General features: G+C 31.5%; 2 protein-coding genes across 2 annotated transcripts in view; one reads left to right on the top strand and one right to left on the bottom strand.

The window, feature by feature from the left end:
* Positions 1–22, top strand: part of LOC113388487 (E3 ubiquitin-protein ligase HERC2-like) — a 25,923-nt gene extending 25,901 nt beyond the window's left edge. The window contains exon 15 of the mRNA XM_026625862.1: positions 8–22. Within this exon, the coding sequence (XP_026481647.1) occupies positions 8–22 (15 nt within the window). The remainder of the gene's footprint in view (positions 1–7) is intronic.
* Positions 23–1,191: 1,169 nt separating this feature from the next.
* Positions 1,192–15,148, bottom strand: LOC113388486 (E3 ubiquitin-protein ligase HERC2-like). The gene is made up of 11 exons (XM_026625861.1): positions 15,068–15,148; positions 12,461–12,733; positions 11,743–12,011; positions 9,271–9,377; positions 9,026–9,203; positions 6,284–6,533; positions 4,153–4,323; positions 3,947–4,074; positions 3,703–3,873; positions 1,379–1,438; positions 1,192–1,305 (listed from the first exon to the last, which is right to left on the bottom strand). The coding sequence occupies exons 1-11, from the start codon at positions 15,096–15,098 to the stop codon at positions 1,192–1,194; spliced, it is 1,752 nt and encodes a 583-aa protein (XP_026481646.1). The 5' UTR covers positions 15,099–15,148.
* Between the last annotated feature and the right edge of the window lie 417 nt (positions 15,149–15,565).

Below are 15,565 nucleotides of genomic sequence, written 5' to 3'. Positions count from 1 at the left end.
TTAAAAGTTACAACAGACATAATAAAAACTAGTGGTGTATGGCATCGTGCCTTAAGGAAAATTGCTGGAACTTCCCGTACCTTAATGAAATATTCGAGAAATTTTAAACGTTTTCAAATATATTATTACAAATACTGTAACTTTCATTATTTTTACTATCTTGTTATATCTGAGCAAATCAAATGTAAATCATAAATAAATCAATTTATCTCCAGAACATTAACAATCGTCATTTCATTTCGAATTCAATTTACAAAAAAAAAATAGTTGTCTAATTTACACAAAATTGAAAAAATGCTCCCGTATAGTCACAGTCTAAACGCATTTGCAAATAATTCTGTGCGATATTTTCACTTATACTGCGCTTAGCTTGGCGGCATTTTCACATTTTTGCTCTAGTGCTCCAGTGCATTAACACTCTAAACACACTTGGGTAAACATTTGTACCAGGGTGGCGCTTAGGCTGTGCTTAGCCTGGGTAATTTTTTGAATTTTTAATCCAAAATTACAAAAATATTTCATGGAAAATAAAAAAAGATGTTATAATTTTTTATCCTCGAAAGCAATTGTTTTGTCAATACAAGCAGAAAGTTTTTTAGATCATTCAAATCGAACGCTTCGTTCACTCAAAAACTGCCATTTTTTGTACATTTAGCTCTGTATCTTCGAAATGGCGGGACCTGTCTTTGCCAAAAACTAATCACCTCTTCTCCCAATCATTACAAATTGAATGTTTTCGATCACTCAAATCCGATACTCCGTTCTCTCAAAAACTCGATTTGTATTTTTTGCACTCTTTGCTCCGTATCTCCGAAACGGCTGGACCTGCCTTTGCCAAAAACTAATCAGCACATCTCCCTATCAATAGGGATCGAATGTTTTTTAAACCATTCAAATCGGTTTATTCGTGCGCCCAAAAACGTGGACGAAAAAATGCGGACATACAAAACCCACGCACACACATCCATTTAGTTTCTGAGGTATGCCAGTAAATTCAGAAACCTTCAAAGCGTCGAGAAATGCAAAAATATTCATTTTCGATTTTCGGCCCATTACTATAACTACCTTACGGAAAGTCAAAAAAATTAATGTCTTACCTGATTCCCATCGCTCCCATAATCGACACCATCCCCGTTCATGCCTCCAGCACCATTACTTCCAGCCACAAAATTCAAATCCTCACAAAAACTATCATTGTAATCGGTTGCCATAAATTGAAATTCGTTGTTTCATGGGCACTGCGTCCATCTGATCACCATTTTCGATGCCAGCAAGAGCAGCAGCCGAGGCCGACGTGGAAGGATCCTGCAATCTTTTTTAATCTTTTTCCCAGGAATTTAATATTTTGAACCCTACAGTCGATTCCTCCGCCCCTGACCTGCTTGATGTAGATCTCGATGCAGCGATAGTAGGCCTGGACGTCCGATAGAAGAACAATCTGGGAAAAGGATAAATATTATATTATTATTTGGAAAGAATTGTATATGGTAACACTATTATTTTTGTTCACACTAGTCAACACTGCTGCTGCAGTATTATTTTCAGTAGCAGCAGTAACTAGCATTCAATATATAGATTTTCGGATTCTAACTGTTCAGGTCGATAGTACCTTTTATCAGTAAATCGATATCTTTGTGATTTCCGTACTCCGCTACAATTATTCGGAAAATAAATTGAATTGAATTAAAACAGTGTTTAATTTATTAAACAAGTTCTGCAAGATATACAGTCTACAAATTTCTGGGAAAAATACTTCCAATTATTAAAGTAATAGATGACCCGACAGACGTTGTCCTGTATCCACATCTAACTTTTTATAATATCCTATACTATATTTACCGTTCAGTTAAAAATAATAATTATTGTTTTTCAAATTACTATTTACACCAATATATGAGTGATGTTAAATGTAGAACTGCTTCAAATAAAATGATGATTCTCAATTCCCACAGTCAACACTTTAATTATTCCTTTAACAAATATTAAAATATGTTCAATAAAATTGCATATTAAAAATTATACACTGCAATTTAAAGAACAAATTTATTTCCAATAGCTCAATTTATTTTAATGCCAAGGGTTATTCAATATTTTTAGTCATACCTGTAGATGTGGATGTATAAATGAATGATTTTTTGTTTATTCACGACTAAAACATTGATTTTCCAAATTTTTCACATAAAAAATCATCGTCTGCCTTTGTGATTTATGGTCATACGTGTTGAAAATTGAAGCCTTTTAGAAGGTATAACAAATTCAGAAAGAATTTATATATAGCATTCGCGGTAAAGGTACAATATCACCTGGGAATTATCTACCCCAAATATTTGCTTTAATAATATTACCTATAATTTTTATAATTTCGTACCATATTTTAAATGGCTTTTAGTAATTTTAATATCTAATTTACATTTTTCTCACCAATAATTCAATATACATTATTACTTAAGTTCAAATTTGAAGTGAATTAATTTGTCAAATCCTGTTCTCATGTGCTCTATTCAACCTACGATCAACAAAATTATTGCAGTAAATGGAGAGGAAAAAGCGTGTGCCCTGTAAATTTTTTACTGTGCTCCAATGTGCATGATATTTTGGAAATAGGTTAATCTTGATCTCAAGTTCAGGAGTAAAAACAATATGCACTCCGTCACCACCCCCCGCATTAATTGGATTACAACTCTTTTAATTCTGACTTTATCGGAACTGAATTATACTATTTTAAAGGTAATGGCAAATGACAGTCTTTTCAATGCCAAACAATGCCTCAAATATTTTCAATGTCAATGAATGATAAGCGTTTTTTTATACAGTACCCAAAATATTTGCTTTAATAATATTGCCTATAATTTTTATAATTTCGTACCATATTTTAAATGGCTTTTAGTAATTTTAATATCTAAATTACATTTTTCTCACTAATAATTCAATATACATCATTAATTAAGTTTATATTTGAATTGAATTAATTTGACAAATTCTGTTCACATGTGCTCTATTCAACCTACGATCAACAAAATCATTGCAGTAAATGGAGAGGAAAAAGCGTGTGCCCTGTGAATTGTTTTACTGTGCTCCAATTGGCTTAATATTTTGGAAATAGGCTAATCTTAATCTCAAGTTCAGAAGTGAAAACAATTTGCACTCCTTCACCACCCACCGCATTAATTGGATTACAACTCTTTTAATTCTGACTTTATCGGAACTGAATTATACTATTTTAAAGGTAATGGCAAATGACAGTCTTTTCAATGCCAAACAATGCCTCAAATATTTTCAATGTCAATGAATGATAAGCGTTTTTTTATAATTTTTTCTATTTGTTTCTACAATCTAACTATATTTCTATAATTCAAAAAATCATAAAAAAATCCCATAACAAACTTCAGAAAGATTTATCAAAATTCGAATAATCGTTTAGGAGGATTATTCTTTCATACACCTTTACAGAAGAATTTTAACGCTCAAATTCTACGTTTTAGTTAGAAAACGTTTGTATGAGAAAAAGAAAAGGGCTATTTTTAGGGTTTTCCGGCAATTATTCGATATTTTCTCGCCGTAAGAACCATCCTTGAATTTCAACGAACATTTTAAAAAAGAATTGAACAAATTGGTCCAGGCGTTGTTGAGTTATGCGATTACCAACACATTTTGCGATTCATTTTTATATTATAGATTAAATATATCACATGAATCACTTACCCTGGAATCGTTGGATCTGGTTGTTAAATAATTCAATTTAGCCATCGATACAAAATTGTCGCCTCCACGAACGACTATTGTGTAGGGCATGTAGTTCAAATCTTGTGGATTCACAGTCATGAATAATTTGTGAACTACGACGTACTCCACAATTTCCAAACGGATGAAATGCTGATAAACAAAAATGAAAATAAATAATTAAAAAAAAAGATAATATTAGAATCGTGGCTATAAAATAACTTACATTTCCAGACGTTGAAGAATTACTTTGCCAGTAGGCGGTGGTATCGTCCAGCAATTTATTCTTCAAACTCTCACCAGATGATACAGCCAGAGATCGTACACATTCTGACCATTCTTCCAAGATTTGACCTAAGGAAAAACAAAATAACATTAAAAAAAATATGTCTCTGAAAAGAATTTTTAAATTATAAGATTTAAATCCACTACCTGCTACAGCTGTTCCAGTATTGCTCTCGCTTTCTGCAAGTAGATCTATTGTTCTACGTCGACTTTTAGTATCCGAAGAAGGCGGCACCAGCTCCATTTCGCTAAGCTGTCCAGCCCAGTTTGATTGCTCCCGGAAATTCACAGTTACATCACCAGTTTCTCGAGTAATTTCTGAAAAAAGAGAACAAATTTTACTTGGTTGTTAATTCACACGCTTACTTATAAATGACATTGTCAAATAAAAGGATACCAAAGCTAGATTTCACCGCCCCACCTTGGTCTCGTAATAATGTTTGTGGGTATATATATATATATATATACATATATATATATATATATATATATATATATATAATATGTATATATACTAGCAAACCCGACGAACTCCGTTTCGCCACCAGATGGTTTCGTGAGAAAGATGAAGAAATTTTTTGTTTGTTTTATATTTGAAAAGGAAAAATTTGATTTTATTGCACAACAGTAATGAATTTATTTCGATTACAAAAATGAAGTTTCTTTTAGTTGAACTTCTTTAAGTAAATGGCAAAAATGCCAAGTCATGAATTTAAATATAATCAGGTTTTAGATTGAGTTTGCACTTGCAAAGACTATTAAGGAACATTTATATGTGGCGTGCTTTGCAGTGGGTAAACTATTCATATGTTTTTTTGTTAGCAGCTCCTTTCATTTATGCACCACATTTGAAAACAGTTATAGTTATTTTCGTACTGAACATTTTATACTTGAATTATTTTTATGACAAAACAACGTTTGCCGGGTCAGCTAGCATATATATATATATATATATATATATATATATATATATATATATATATATATATATATATATATTTCATATTCATTCTTAAGCAATAAATATAGAAAATTCGGGACATTTTTTTGGTTTTTGTCAAATAACTCAAAAATTTCATATGAAACCACCCCTTTTCAGTTGGATAGGGTAAAACTAGATAAAATTGACAACATTTCCTAGGGAACACTTTTATACACCCCGATATAAAAGTTTTGAATAAAACGACTTTGAATTCGATATTTCATTCTGTAGCAATATTTTGCGGATTTACGGGACATTTATTTGGTTTTTGTCAAATAACTCAAAAATTTCATATGGAACCACCCCTTTTCAGTTGGATAGGGTGAAACTAGATAAAATTTACAACTGTCTTTTATACACTCCGATATAAATGTTAAAAACAACTTTGAATTCAATATTTCATTCTTAAGCAATAAATATAGAAAATTCGGGACATTTTTTTGATTTTGTCTATATTATATATATATATATATATATATATATATATATATATATATATACTAGCAAACCCGACAAACTCCGTTTCGCCTCCAGATAGTTTCGTGAGAAAGATGAAGAAATTTTTTGTTTGTTTTTTATTTAAAAAGGAAAAATTTGATTTTATTACACAACAGTAATGAATTTATTTCGATTACAAAAATGAAGTGTTTTTTAATTGAACTTCTCTAAGTAAATGAAAGTGAATTCGCAAATTATCCGTTTCATTGAAGTGCTCTTTGGTAAACCACATTTTTTGTTTTTTGGTCTGACGTTAACACAAACAAAGCGGATGGTTTTCCAACTCGTGAACAGGCAACGTATAACTGCCCATGTGAAAAACAATTTTCTGAATAATCTATTTGAAATTTATTCCGCAAACGTTAAGCGATTGGCCTTGCGACTTGTTAGTTGTCATTGCGAAGGCAAGGCGAACTGGAAATTGCAATCGTTTGAAGTCAAACGGAAGACCAGTCGGAATCATTGGTATGTCACCAAATCGCCAGCAATTTTTGATTGAATGGTAAAATTCAGTGCGTGTGCATCATTATTCTTTGCGGCAAGAATTGCTCGTTGACTTAACCAAGCATAATTCTGATAATTCTCACTAATGTGATTACTCGAATTTTTAATTACGGTGCGTGAAGTTCCAGCAATTTGCATTAAGGCACGATGCCATGCACCACTAATTTTCTTATTCGAGACCTTTCCAACGAATGCAAAATTGTCGAAATCGGTTTGTGCGTTCTAGAGTTATCTCGTCAGGAAGGAAAACCCGACTTATTTTTATATATATAGAAGATATATTATTCTCCTTACGTGTGATGACTCCGACACTGGAATGGTCAACGCATCCCCACTTGTATCTCGGCGTGACGACACTCATCCTGACCCTCACCCTGTCTCCGACCTTCAATTCGCGCCCCAGAGCACCGCCGCCACTGCGAACGCCGTACCGATCGATGAACTCGGCCGCCGCCGCTTTGGCAGCCGACGACTTCGCATCAGCCACCAGCTCCAGGAAGATGAAAGGGACCCAGTTGCTGAAGCCCTGGTTGTACCATTTAACCTGGGGAAGAAGATATTTATTTATTTATTTATTTATTTAACGCCCAAGGCAATAATACAATATAATTTATTAATTTAATTCATTTATTCATTCATAAGCAATAATCCAGTCATTTGGGGCAAAAAAGGCTGTTGCCGGTACAGTACTCCGGGAATTCTAAAAATTGGTAATCTTATAGATTTCGAAGTGCTCTTTACGAAAATCAAGTTTTCCACCTCAAATTTGAACGGCAAGTTGCCGCCATATTGGAAAAATGGCGGCAAAAAACAGCTTTTTTAAAATATCTCCTTTCTGGCTGATTCTACGATAAAAGTATCTATGTATGAATTAAACTAGATAAAATTTCCTACAATTCTTTAGAAAACCGTTTTTTTCTAGAACGAAAAATATTTGAATTATTTTTTTTCTAGATCTTATTCGCTTACTTTAACATTGAAAATATTTATTTATTAGAAGGAATGTGGTCAAGTTCAAAGTGCTGTCATATATGGAGAGATTTGATACTACGGCGAGAGCAGCAAAGACTTTGAGGCGGCCGTACTCACGAACTATCAATTTTACAAAAAACGGTTTCTTAAGGAATTGTAGGAAATTTTATCTAGTTTAATTCGTACATTTATACTTTTATCGTAGAATGAGCCAGAAAGGATATTTAAAAAAAAAACGGCCCGGCCAATCTTTAACAAAAACTAATCAGCACGATTTCCAACCAATATCTATCGAAGGGTTTTTGAATTTTCAAAATCGATCCAGAATTGCGGGCTAAAACGTGGACGAAAAATTTTTCACTTTTCTGCGATCGCCGCACAAAACTCAAAAACCCTAGTCGTCATCGAGATACATCGAATGGCATTTAAATTTTTAAAATCGGTTCAGCCGTTTTTGAGAAAACGTTGATTTACGGCAAAAAATCTGTTCACACACACGCACACACACACTTTTTCCAAATTTGGTCTCATTCGATTCAGAATGGCTTGAAACGTCGAGAAAACATAAAATTAGCGAATCGGATTTTTTTATGAAAACATAAACTTCTCCTTCGGGAAGTTAAAAATTAGAGTATTAAGAGTTCATAGATAGCTTTGTATATATACATAACACTTAATATATATATATATATATATATATATATATATATATATATATATAAACCACAAATATATAACATTAAATAAAAACTAATAAAATTAAACATTTAATAAACTATAAATAACTATTCAAGACAGTCATTTAAGTATAATTTTTCTGGCTTGATATTTTATATTTGTCACCGACAGACCAAAGATATCAATCTCAGAGGCAAATTCATTTATTATTTTTGATATTCTGAACACGGGTGCGCGTTAGAGTTTGTCGGTTTTTAAAAACCGGTTTTTTAGTGAAAAAAGTCGGTTTTCACTGTACAAATGGAAATGCTGATAGATGAAATCGTTTTGATTCTTGAAATCATATCGGTTGAATAGCATTTGATATCTTATCAGTCTGCAATGGTTCCCAGCAAGGTTTTGTATATAAATTTAGATTTTTATACCAGTGTATATATTAATTTAAATCAGTGTGACTTCTTGAAGAAGTAACTTCCTCTACTAAAACTTAAAAGGGAGAGTTTTAAACCCTAGAAACCACAAATTAAAGAACAAAAAACTTGGAATCATTATATCAGGCTTTAAAAACAATTAAGTATAATTTGGTCGCAAGTATGAGAGTCTTTTCTATTTCAAGAAATTTTGTGCGTAAACAAAGGACACGTCTAAGTAGCAATTCGATAGACGTTCTCAGTTTTTTTAAATCATATTTTATTAAACAAAAAGACAATTAGAATGACTAAATTAATTAATTAAAATTGCTCGGAACAGACAATGCCCGAGTTTAGCTTAATTGTTTTTAAAACTGAAATTGATATTAACAAGTATTTATTGACATGTATCTAATATTTTTTAATTTTTTTTTAATTTAATGATTTTTTTATTTAAAAATGTATTATTTTTATTTATTCAAAAACTTTCCTTTCACTATCATAAAAATATTTTCATTCTTATATGTGAAAATGATGCATGAATAACGAATAATTATTTTCAAAGTTATTTAACCAAGATAAACTATTATTATTTTTTGGTTCTACTAATTAAAATTAAAATAATTTTATTTACTATTTATAAAATTGAACAATAAATAAATTGAGTCAAATACTGCTCTAAATTACACTGAATTTGCGGATAAATTACAGAATGTTCGAGCAAAAATGTATTTTCTATATAAAATTCGAAAACCGGTTAAAACCGGTTTTTTAGTAAAATTAAAATTCGAAGACCGGTTTTCTGAAATGTCGGTTTTTGTATAAATCCTAGTGCGCGCGACACAAATTTGGCTTTAACTGTAGGTTTTTCCAAAGTTCTATTGTAACGTAACTTAACGTTAGGTACCACAAATTTGAAAGATAGAGAGCTATACTTTTATTCTTCTACCAATTTACTGAATTTTCAACTATTTACCTCAACACTCAGATCATGAAGGCCTTCCACGCTCACTTTAGAGACCAGGCCCAAATCTCCTGGTTTGACTTCGTCATACGCTTGACAACTCCTGACCAGCATTCCTCGATGAATCAACTCTTGTACATACAGTGCATATTCATCGGCAGAGAGGAAATGAGAACGCTTACTATATTTTCTAATAAAAAACATTATGTACTTAGTACTTAAGATCGATTTGAATTTAAGGTTTTGTTTGTAAGTACCTATTGGTTCCCATTACACTTGATGAGGCTTCCGAAAAACCATCAGGAATCAGACTGCAACCTGAGGTTGACGGCTGGACGTTGGACAAATTCATTGAAGTAGATGCCTATGATAAGAGAAATATATATATATATATATATATATATATATATATACTAGCTGACCCTGCAAATGTTGTTTTGCTAAGTAAGGTATATTCTAAACAATTTCTAGAGAATCAAAAATATTAATACTTTAAGTGTATAAGGATGTGTTGTTTGAACGCTATATACAATGAGGTTTACATTAGTTTGTCTATATTTTGTCAATACAATCAAACTGGAATTTTTATACACTTTCTATAGAAAACATGGTATAATCCAATCCAAGTTTTTTTTTGGCCTTTCGACTTATTGATTACGTTTCAAGTTTTTCAGATTCATTTTGGATTCTAGATTTCGTGTATAATTGTAAATAATATTACTGAGCTTATACAAAAATTTCAAATTTCTGCGAGGAGAGATTGAAAACGAATTAAGTATTTCTTCTTTGACCTGCTTTTTGAAAAGTTTCAAGTAACATTCGATGAATTAAAGTAAATTTAATGAAAAGTATATATGTAGAGCAGGGCGAGGCACAAAGGTCCAATTTGACTTTGAGCAAACATTAATTATATTCTAAAAGTCAAACCAATTATATCACAACAAATAACACATTTCAAACGAACAATTATCTGACTACGTTCAGTAAAACTGTCAGCTACTTTGTCATTGTAGTAATGTGCTTTTTTATGCCTTTCAAAAATTTGTTATCTAGACCTTTTTAGCCTATAGACGGGTAACATGGAACGGCCAGGTGGCAAACAGGTTTAATGTCTTATTTTAATTTTAAAGGTATTTTACAAAATAATTACACTTTTAACTAATGCTAAAAAACTACCAACGGAAGAAAATACTTTTATTATGGATTTTCAAAGACTATCGTTTATCCCCCGATAGCAAAGTCATATGAATCAAGGTTATAGCTGGTTATACATCTTTTTCCCTCTACTTTCAAATATGGTTGTTAAACAATGCTTAACTTTACTGGTTTTTGACACATTCTAGTCGATTTTTTTAAACCCCGGACCTTCATATATGACTAGCTATTTTTCAATAAATTCTGGGAAATTATAACTGAAAAAATGTTATTCGACAAAATGTTCCTTTGATCGATATCAAATTTAGGTTCTGAATTTAAATAACATAAATAAAAAATAATATACCCTAGAAAATGTTTTATAAATACCAATGAGTATGTAATTATACAAATAAAATCTTTCAAAGCACCGAGTTCGAGAAAAATATGATTTGCAAAAAAAGAGTGCTACAACGCCAAAAAAATTCATTTTCATATTAACATTCCAAAAAAGTTGATATTTTGAGTCTCTAGTAACACTTGTATATAAATTAAACTACAAACAAAACTACTTACTACAATTTAATCATAATTAAATAATATTCACGTAAAACATCCTATTAAACGTAATTGAACAGTCTAAAAGTCATTGAGTTCAATAAAAATGTAGAATAAACATTTTGCATAATTATTTTCTATATAGTTATATAATAAATTATATCTGACCAGGATTCAATTTTTTAATACAGAAAAGCAAAACATAGAACTTCATTTTAAACTATATACTTGTAAAGAAATGTTTAAGAATTATTTAAATTGCAAATACAAATTAAATTATTTTAGTAACTTATTCGTTCAGAAAAATAAATTGTCATTTTGCAAATTTTCAAACAGAATTTCATAGAAAATTTGATTATTATTTAGTAGCAATCATTGAACTATAAAAATGTTTCATAAAATTATGAAAATTTACATAAAATATTCTTATCATTCTCAGATTTTGAATTTGGTTTCATATGATGATGATAATTTAAAATCATCGTCAAAATTTTAAAACATTGCCATAAAGAAAACAAAATTTCTAAAATAAATACTAGACGATATTTAATAAAATGTTATACAGAAAAAAATCATTTTAGCAGGTATTTTATTTGTTAATCAAAGATCAAATGAATTTTCATGTTCTAAAAATGGCCGAATTTTAAATATTTATAAAAAATGAAACATCAATAATACATCATCTGTCAAAAACGTTTGACATTTGACGTATTAGCCAACGTTTATTGTTTTATACAAATTACGCTTCTACAAAAATGTTCAAATTAAAAATGTAAAGTTTCTACGCGATTTTGAAATAATATTTCACCTTACCGACAACCTACAGATTAGCACGAATTTTTCAAGACTAAGACTGGCCAAATTGGTTTAGCCATTTTCGAGTTTTACCGAATCATTAGATGGAGAGCAACATTTTTATATATAAGATTATTGTCAACCATGAAATTAATATGGCACAGTATAACGGTTCACACAAAGTCAAGAAAGCAATATTAATAAACAGCATACCGAATTATATCTGTCTTTGATCTATTCACCTGCACAGAACTGACACTGGTGTCTTCCTGATCGCTATCATCATGGCCGTCGTCATGATCATTGTCTTCAGCTGGCTTTCCTGCACCTTGATGACTATCATTAGATGTAAATCTATCGAGGAACTGAAAGAAGTTATCTTGGCCGGCTGGACCTCTATTTTCAATTGCAAGACCTCGATCCTCAATAGCTACAACCCTATCATCATTGGCTGGAATTTTATCCAAAATGTACTGCAGCACGTCATCAATTGTTAATTTGGATTCTTTCTCTGAAAGAAGATGTTTTAAAGCTTTTTTTTATTATTATCACATCAGCAATCAGAACTCTTACTATTTATATGTTCTATAAGCTGTTTGGTTCAACGCTTATGATCTAAGGTATTATTATGAGAGGCAACCCATCGGTTCACCATTCTCCTATGTATGGATTTATTATATATTAGCTCTTACATCTAATAGTTTACATATGATTGAGTGATGCAACTATGTTCACGAAGGACGATTTCCACTTGTAGTTATATTATGATCTAGAACCCCAAGTGGTAATTTGACATCAAAGTTGCCTGATGTCGGGCTACGGCGGTAGCGGGAATCGAACCATCGAACCCGGAACTAATTGATGCTAGCCCGCGCTCTTACTGATATCGCCACTGCCGGCCCATATTTTAAAGTTGAGATACAATATTATGTTTCATTTACTATTTCTATTATGATTTACCCAAAGCACTCATAGCAATATCGATCCTTTCCCTCTCGAATCCCATCTCAATCAGCCTCTGCACCAATTCAAAGTTTCTCTCCCTCTCAGTGCCATCCCTATCTTTTTCCTCTTTGCTGGCTGCTGCTGCTGCTGCAGCTGGTTCCTGGTGCTGCTGCGACGTTCTGCTGCCCCTGCTGCTTCTACGTTGTTGCTGTTGAGAATTTCTGCGCCGACCATTGAGCGACGCTGCTGCGACGGAGGCGGCGCTTACTGCCTGCTGATTCCTCTTAGCTGGGTAAAGGATAATGATTGGTATAACTGGATATATATATATATATATATATATATATATATATATATATATATATATATTGATATTGTTTATTTAGACTTTGAAACATAATGTGATAAGGAAATTATTTGACAAATGTAGATATTTTACATGAAAATGTATAGATTTACCATAGAATGTGTACATTTACCGAAAAATGTATACATTTACCGAAAAATGTGTATATTTACTGAAAAAAATTTACGTTTTACAGACAAATGTAGACATTTTACATAAAAATATATAGATCTACCTGTACATTTTACCGAGAATGTAAACATTTACCAAAAAATGTGTACATTTTACAGAAAATGTGTACATATACCAAAAAATGTGTACATAATATACGAAAATGATCACATTTTACAGGAAAATGTGTACGTTTTATAGAAAAGTGTGCATATTTACCAAAAAATGTGTACATAATATACGAAAATGATCAAATTTTACAGGAAAATGTGTACATTTTATAGAAAAGTGTGCATATTTACCAGAAAATGTGCACATCTACCGGAAAATGCGGACATTGACCAGAAAATTCATACATTTTATAGGAAAATGTGCACATTTACCAAAAAAATTGTACATTTTATAAGCAAATGTAGACATTTTACTTGAAAATATATAGATTCACAATAAAATGTGTATATCTACCAGAAAATGTGTACATTTTACAGGAAAATGTGTACATTTACTAGTGAATGTAAACATTTACCGAAAAATGTGTTTGTTTTCCTAAATAACTATTTTTAATCTATATAAAGTATTTAATAAAACTTCCCGAAGGAGAAGCTTGTTTTCATCAAAAAATCCGATTAGCTAATTTTATGTTTTCTCGACGTTTCAAGCCGTTCTGAATCGAATGAGACCAAATTTGAAAAAATTATGTGTGTGTGTGAACAGATTTTTTGCCGTAAATCGACGTTTTCTCAAAAACGTCTGCACCGATTTCAGAAATTTAAAAGCCATTCGATGTATTTCGATGAGGACTAGCGTTTTTCAGTTTTGTGCGACAATCGGCCGAACCGTTTTATCGTAAATCGCACAAAAGTGAAAATTTTTGTCCACGCTTTAGCCTGCAATTCTGAATCGATTTTGAAAATTCAAAAACCGTTCGAAAGATTTTAGTTGGGAATCATGCTGATTAGTTTTTGGTAAAGATCGGCCGGGCCGTTTTCTTGTAATGAAGTGTTGAAAAAAAATTTTTCGACGATTTTTATGATTTTTTTTTTGACGGTAGATACCATAGTCTTATAGATATAGATCATACTAAAATATTGCGGTCCTACGACAATTCGTTTAGTTTTAAAAATTTGCCAAAGTTTGCAAAAATTAGTATCGTTTTTTTTTGGCGTTTATCAAAATTAGAACTTTTATCGATGTTTGCTCAAAAACGCCTGAACCGATTTTAAATATTTAAAAGCCAATCGATGTATTTTCATGTGGATTATCTTTCCTCAGTTTTGTGCACCGATTGATTGGCCGAACCGTTTCTTTGAAATTTTGACAAAAGTGTTAAACTTTTCGTCCATATTTAAGCTTATACTACCAAAGCGAGTGTAAAACATCAAAAATTGTTCGGAAGATATTAGTTGGAAATGATACTGATTAATTTTAGGCGAAATCTACCGAGCCGTTTTTTGTAATTAACTGTTGAAAAAAAAAATTAAGCCTAATTTAATTAAAATTAATTAAAAGGTTTATATGGAATTTTTTTTCGCCATATATATCATGGTCTTATAGAACTGTCCGAAATATTACGGCCTTGCGACGAGTAGTTTAATTTTAAAAATTCATCAAAGTTTGAGAAAATGAGTAGCTCTTTTGACGTTTGTTAAAATTAAAATTAGACGATTTACTTGGATTACAATAGAGTACTTGGTCTTAATGAACATAATAAATAATTAAAGTCCTATAAAAAACTGGCTCAATTATAAAAATTATTGATTTTTGAAAATTTGCTTTTAAAGAATATTCCGACCGGGTTGACATGTTCGATTTTCAATAATGTGTAATAAATCCACTTTGAATACTTTTAACTACTCATAAATTAATTTATCTATCATGGATTAAGTGAATTATTTACACAAATTTAATATGTCAAGTAAATATATATTTAAATATACTTATATTATGGTGGTCCTTAATATGGACATTTTCGAATTTCATTGCTCCCAAGGGCTCAAATGTTTCCAAATTATTAAAAAAAAAATCTCTAAAAGTTTTAACTCTCAATATTAATATTTAGATAGTCCGCATTTTCAATTAAACAATTTTATATTACTATGACTGACCTGTAAATGGTGATCGTTGATTCGTACTCATCGATCCAGTACCAGATTGAGAACAGTCAAGTCAGGTGGAATATTCTCTCCCCGAGTTGCCAATTCTGAAGCAAGTCTTTGCGAGACTGCCCAAAGCGGCCTGTTTCATCTGCTCCAAAGAAATCGTTTTTCAAGGGCGAGGAAGCACAGCAGTAGCCAGCATTCTTTGCAGCAGAGTATGTTTGCAAATTTGACGACCTTCTTCTTTCTTTCTGCGTTTTTTGGTACTGTAACCACCGCCACCCGCTGCGTGGTGTGCCTACTGATTCCTGCTCCGTGTTCTGCGAGCGGGATTGCTGAGATTCATCATCACTGTTACTGAAAAAAAAAAGTGTAAGTACCATTTGGCTTGAATCTTATATATAAAAATAGAGCTCTCGATCAAATGATCCGCTAAAACTCGTAAACGGCTAAACCGATTTGGCCAGTCTTAGTCTTGAAAATTCGTGCTAACCAGTAGGTTGTCAG

The sequence above is a fragment of the Ctenocephalides felis genome, unplaced genomic scaffold, assembly GCF_003426905.1.
Source record: "Ctenocephalides felis isolate EL2017-DRISC unplaced genomic scaffold, ASM342690v1 CF-g0.4_SCAFFOLD_03572, whole genome shotgun sequence".
NCBI lineage: Eukaryota > Metazoa > Arthropoda > Insecta > Siphonaptera > Pulicidae > Ctenocephalides > Ctenocephalides felis.
Note: the sequence above shows the minus strand (reverse complement) of the source record. Positions and strands in the feature narration are given on the sequence as shown.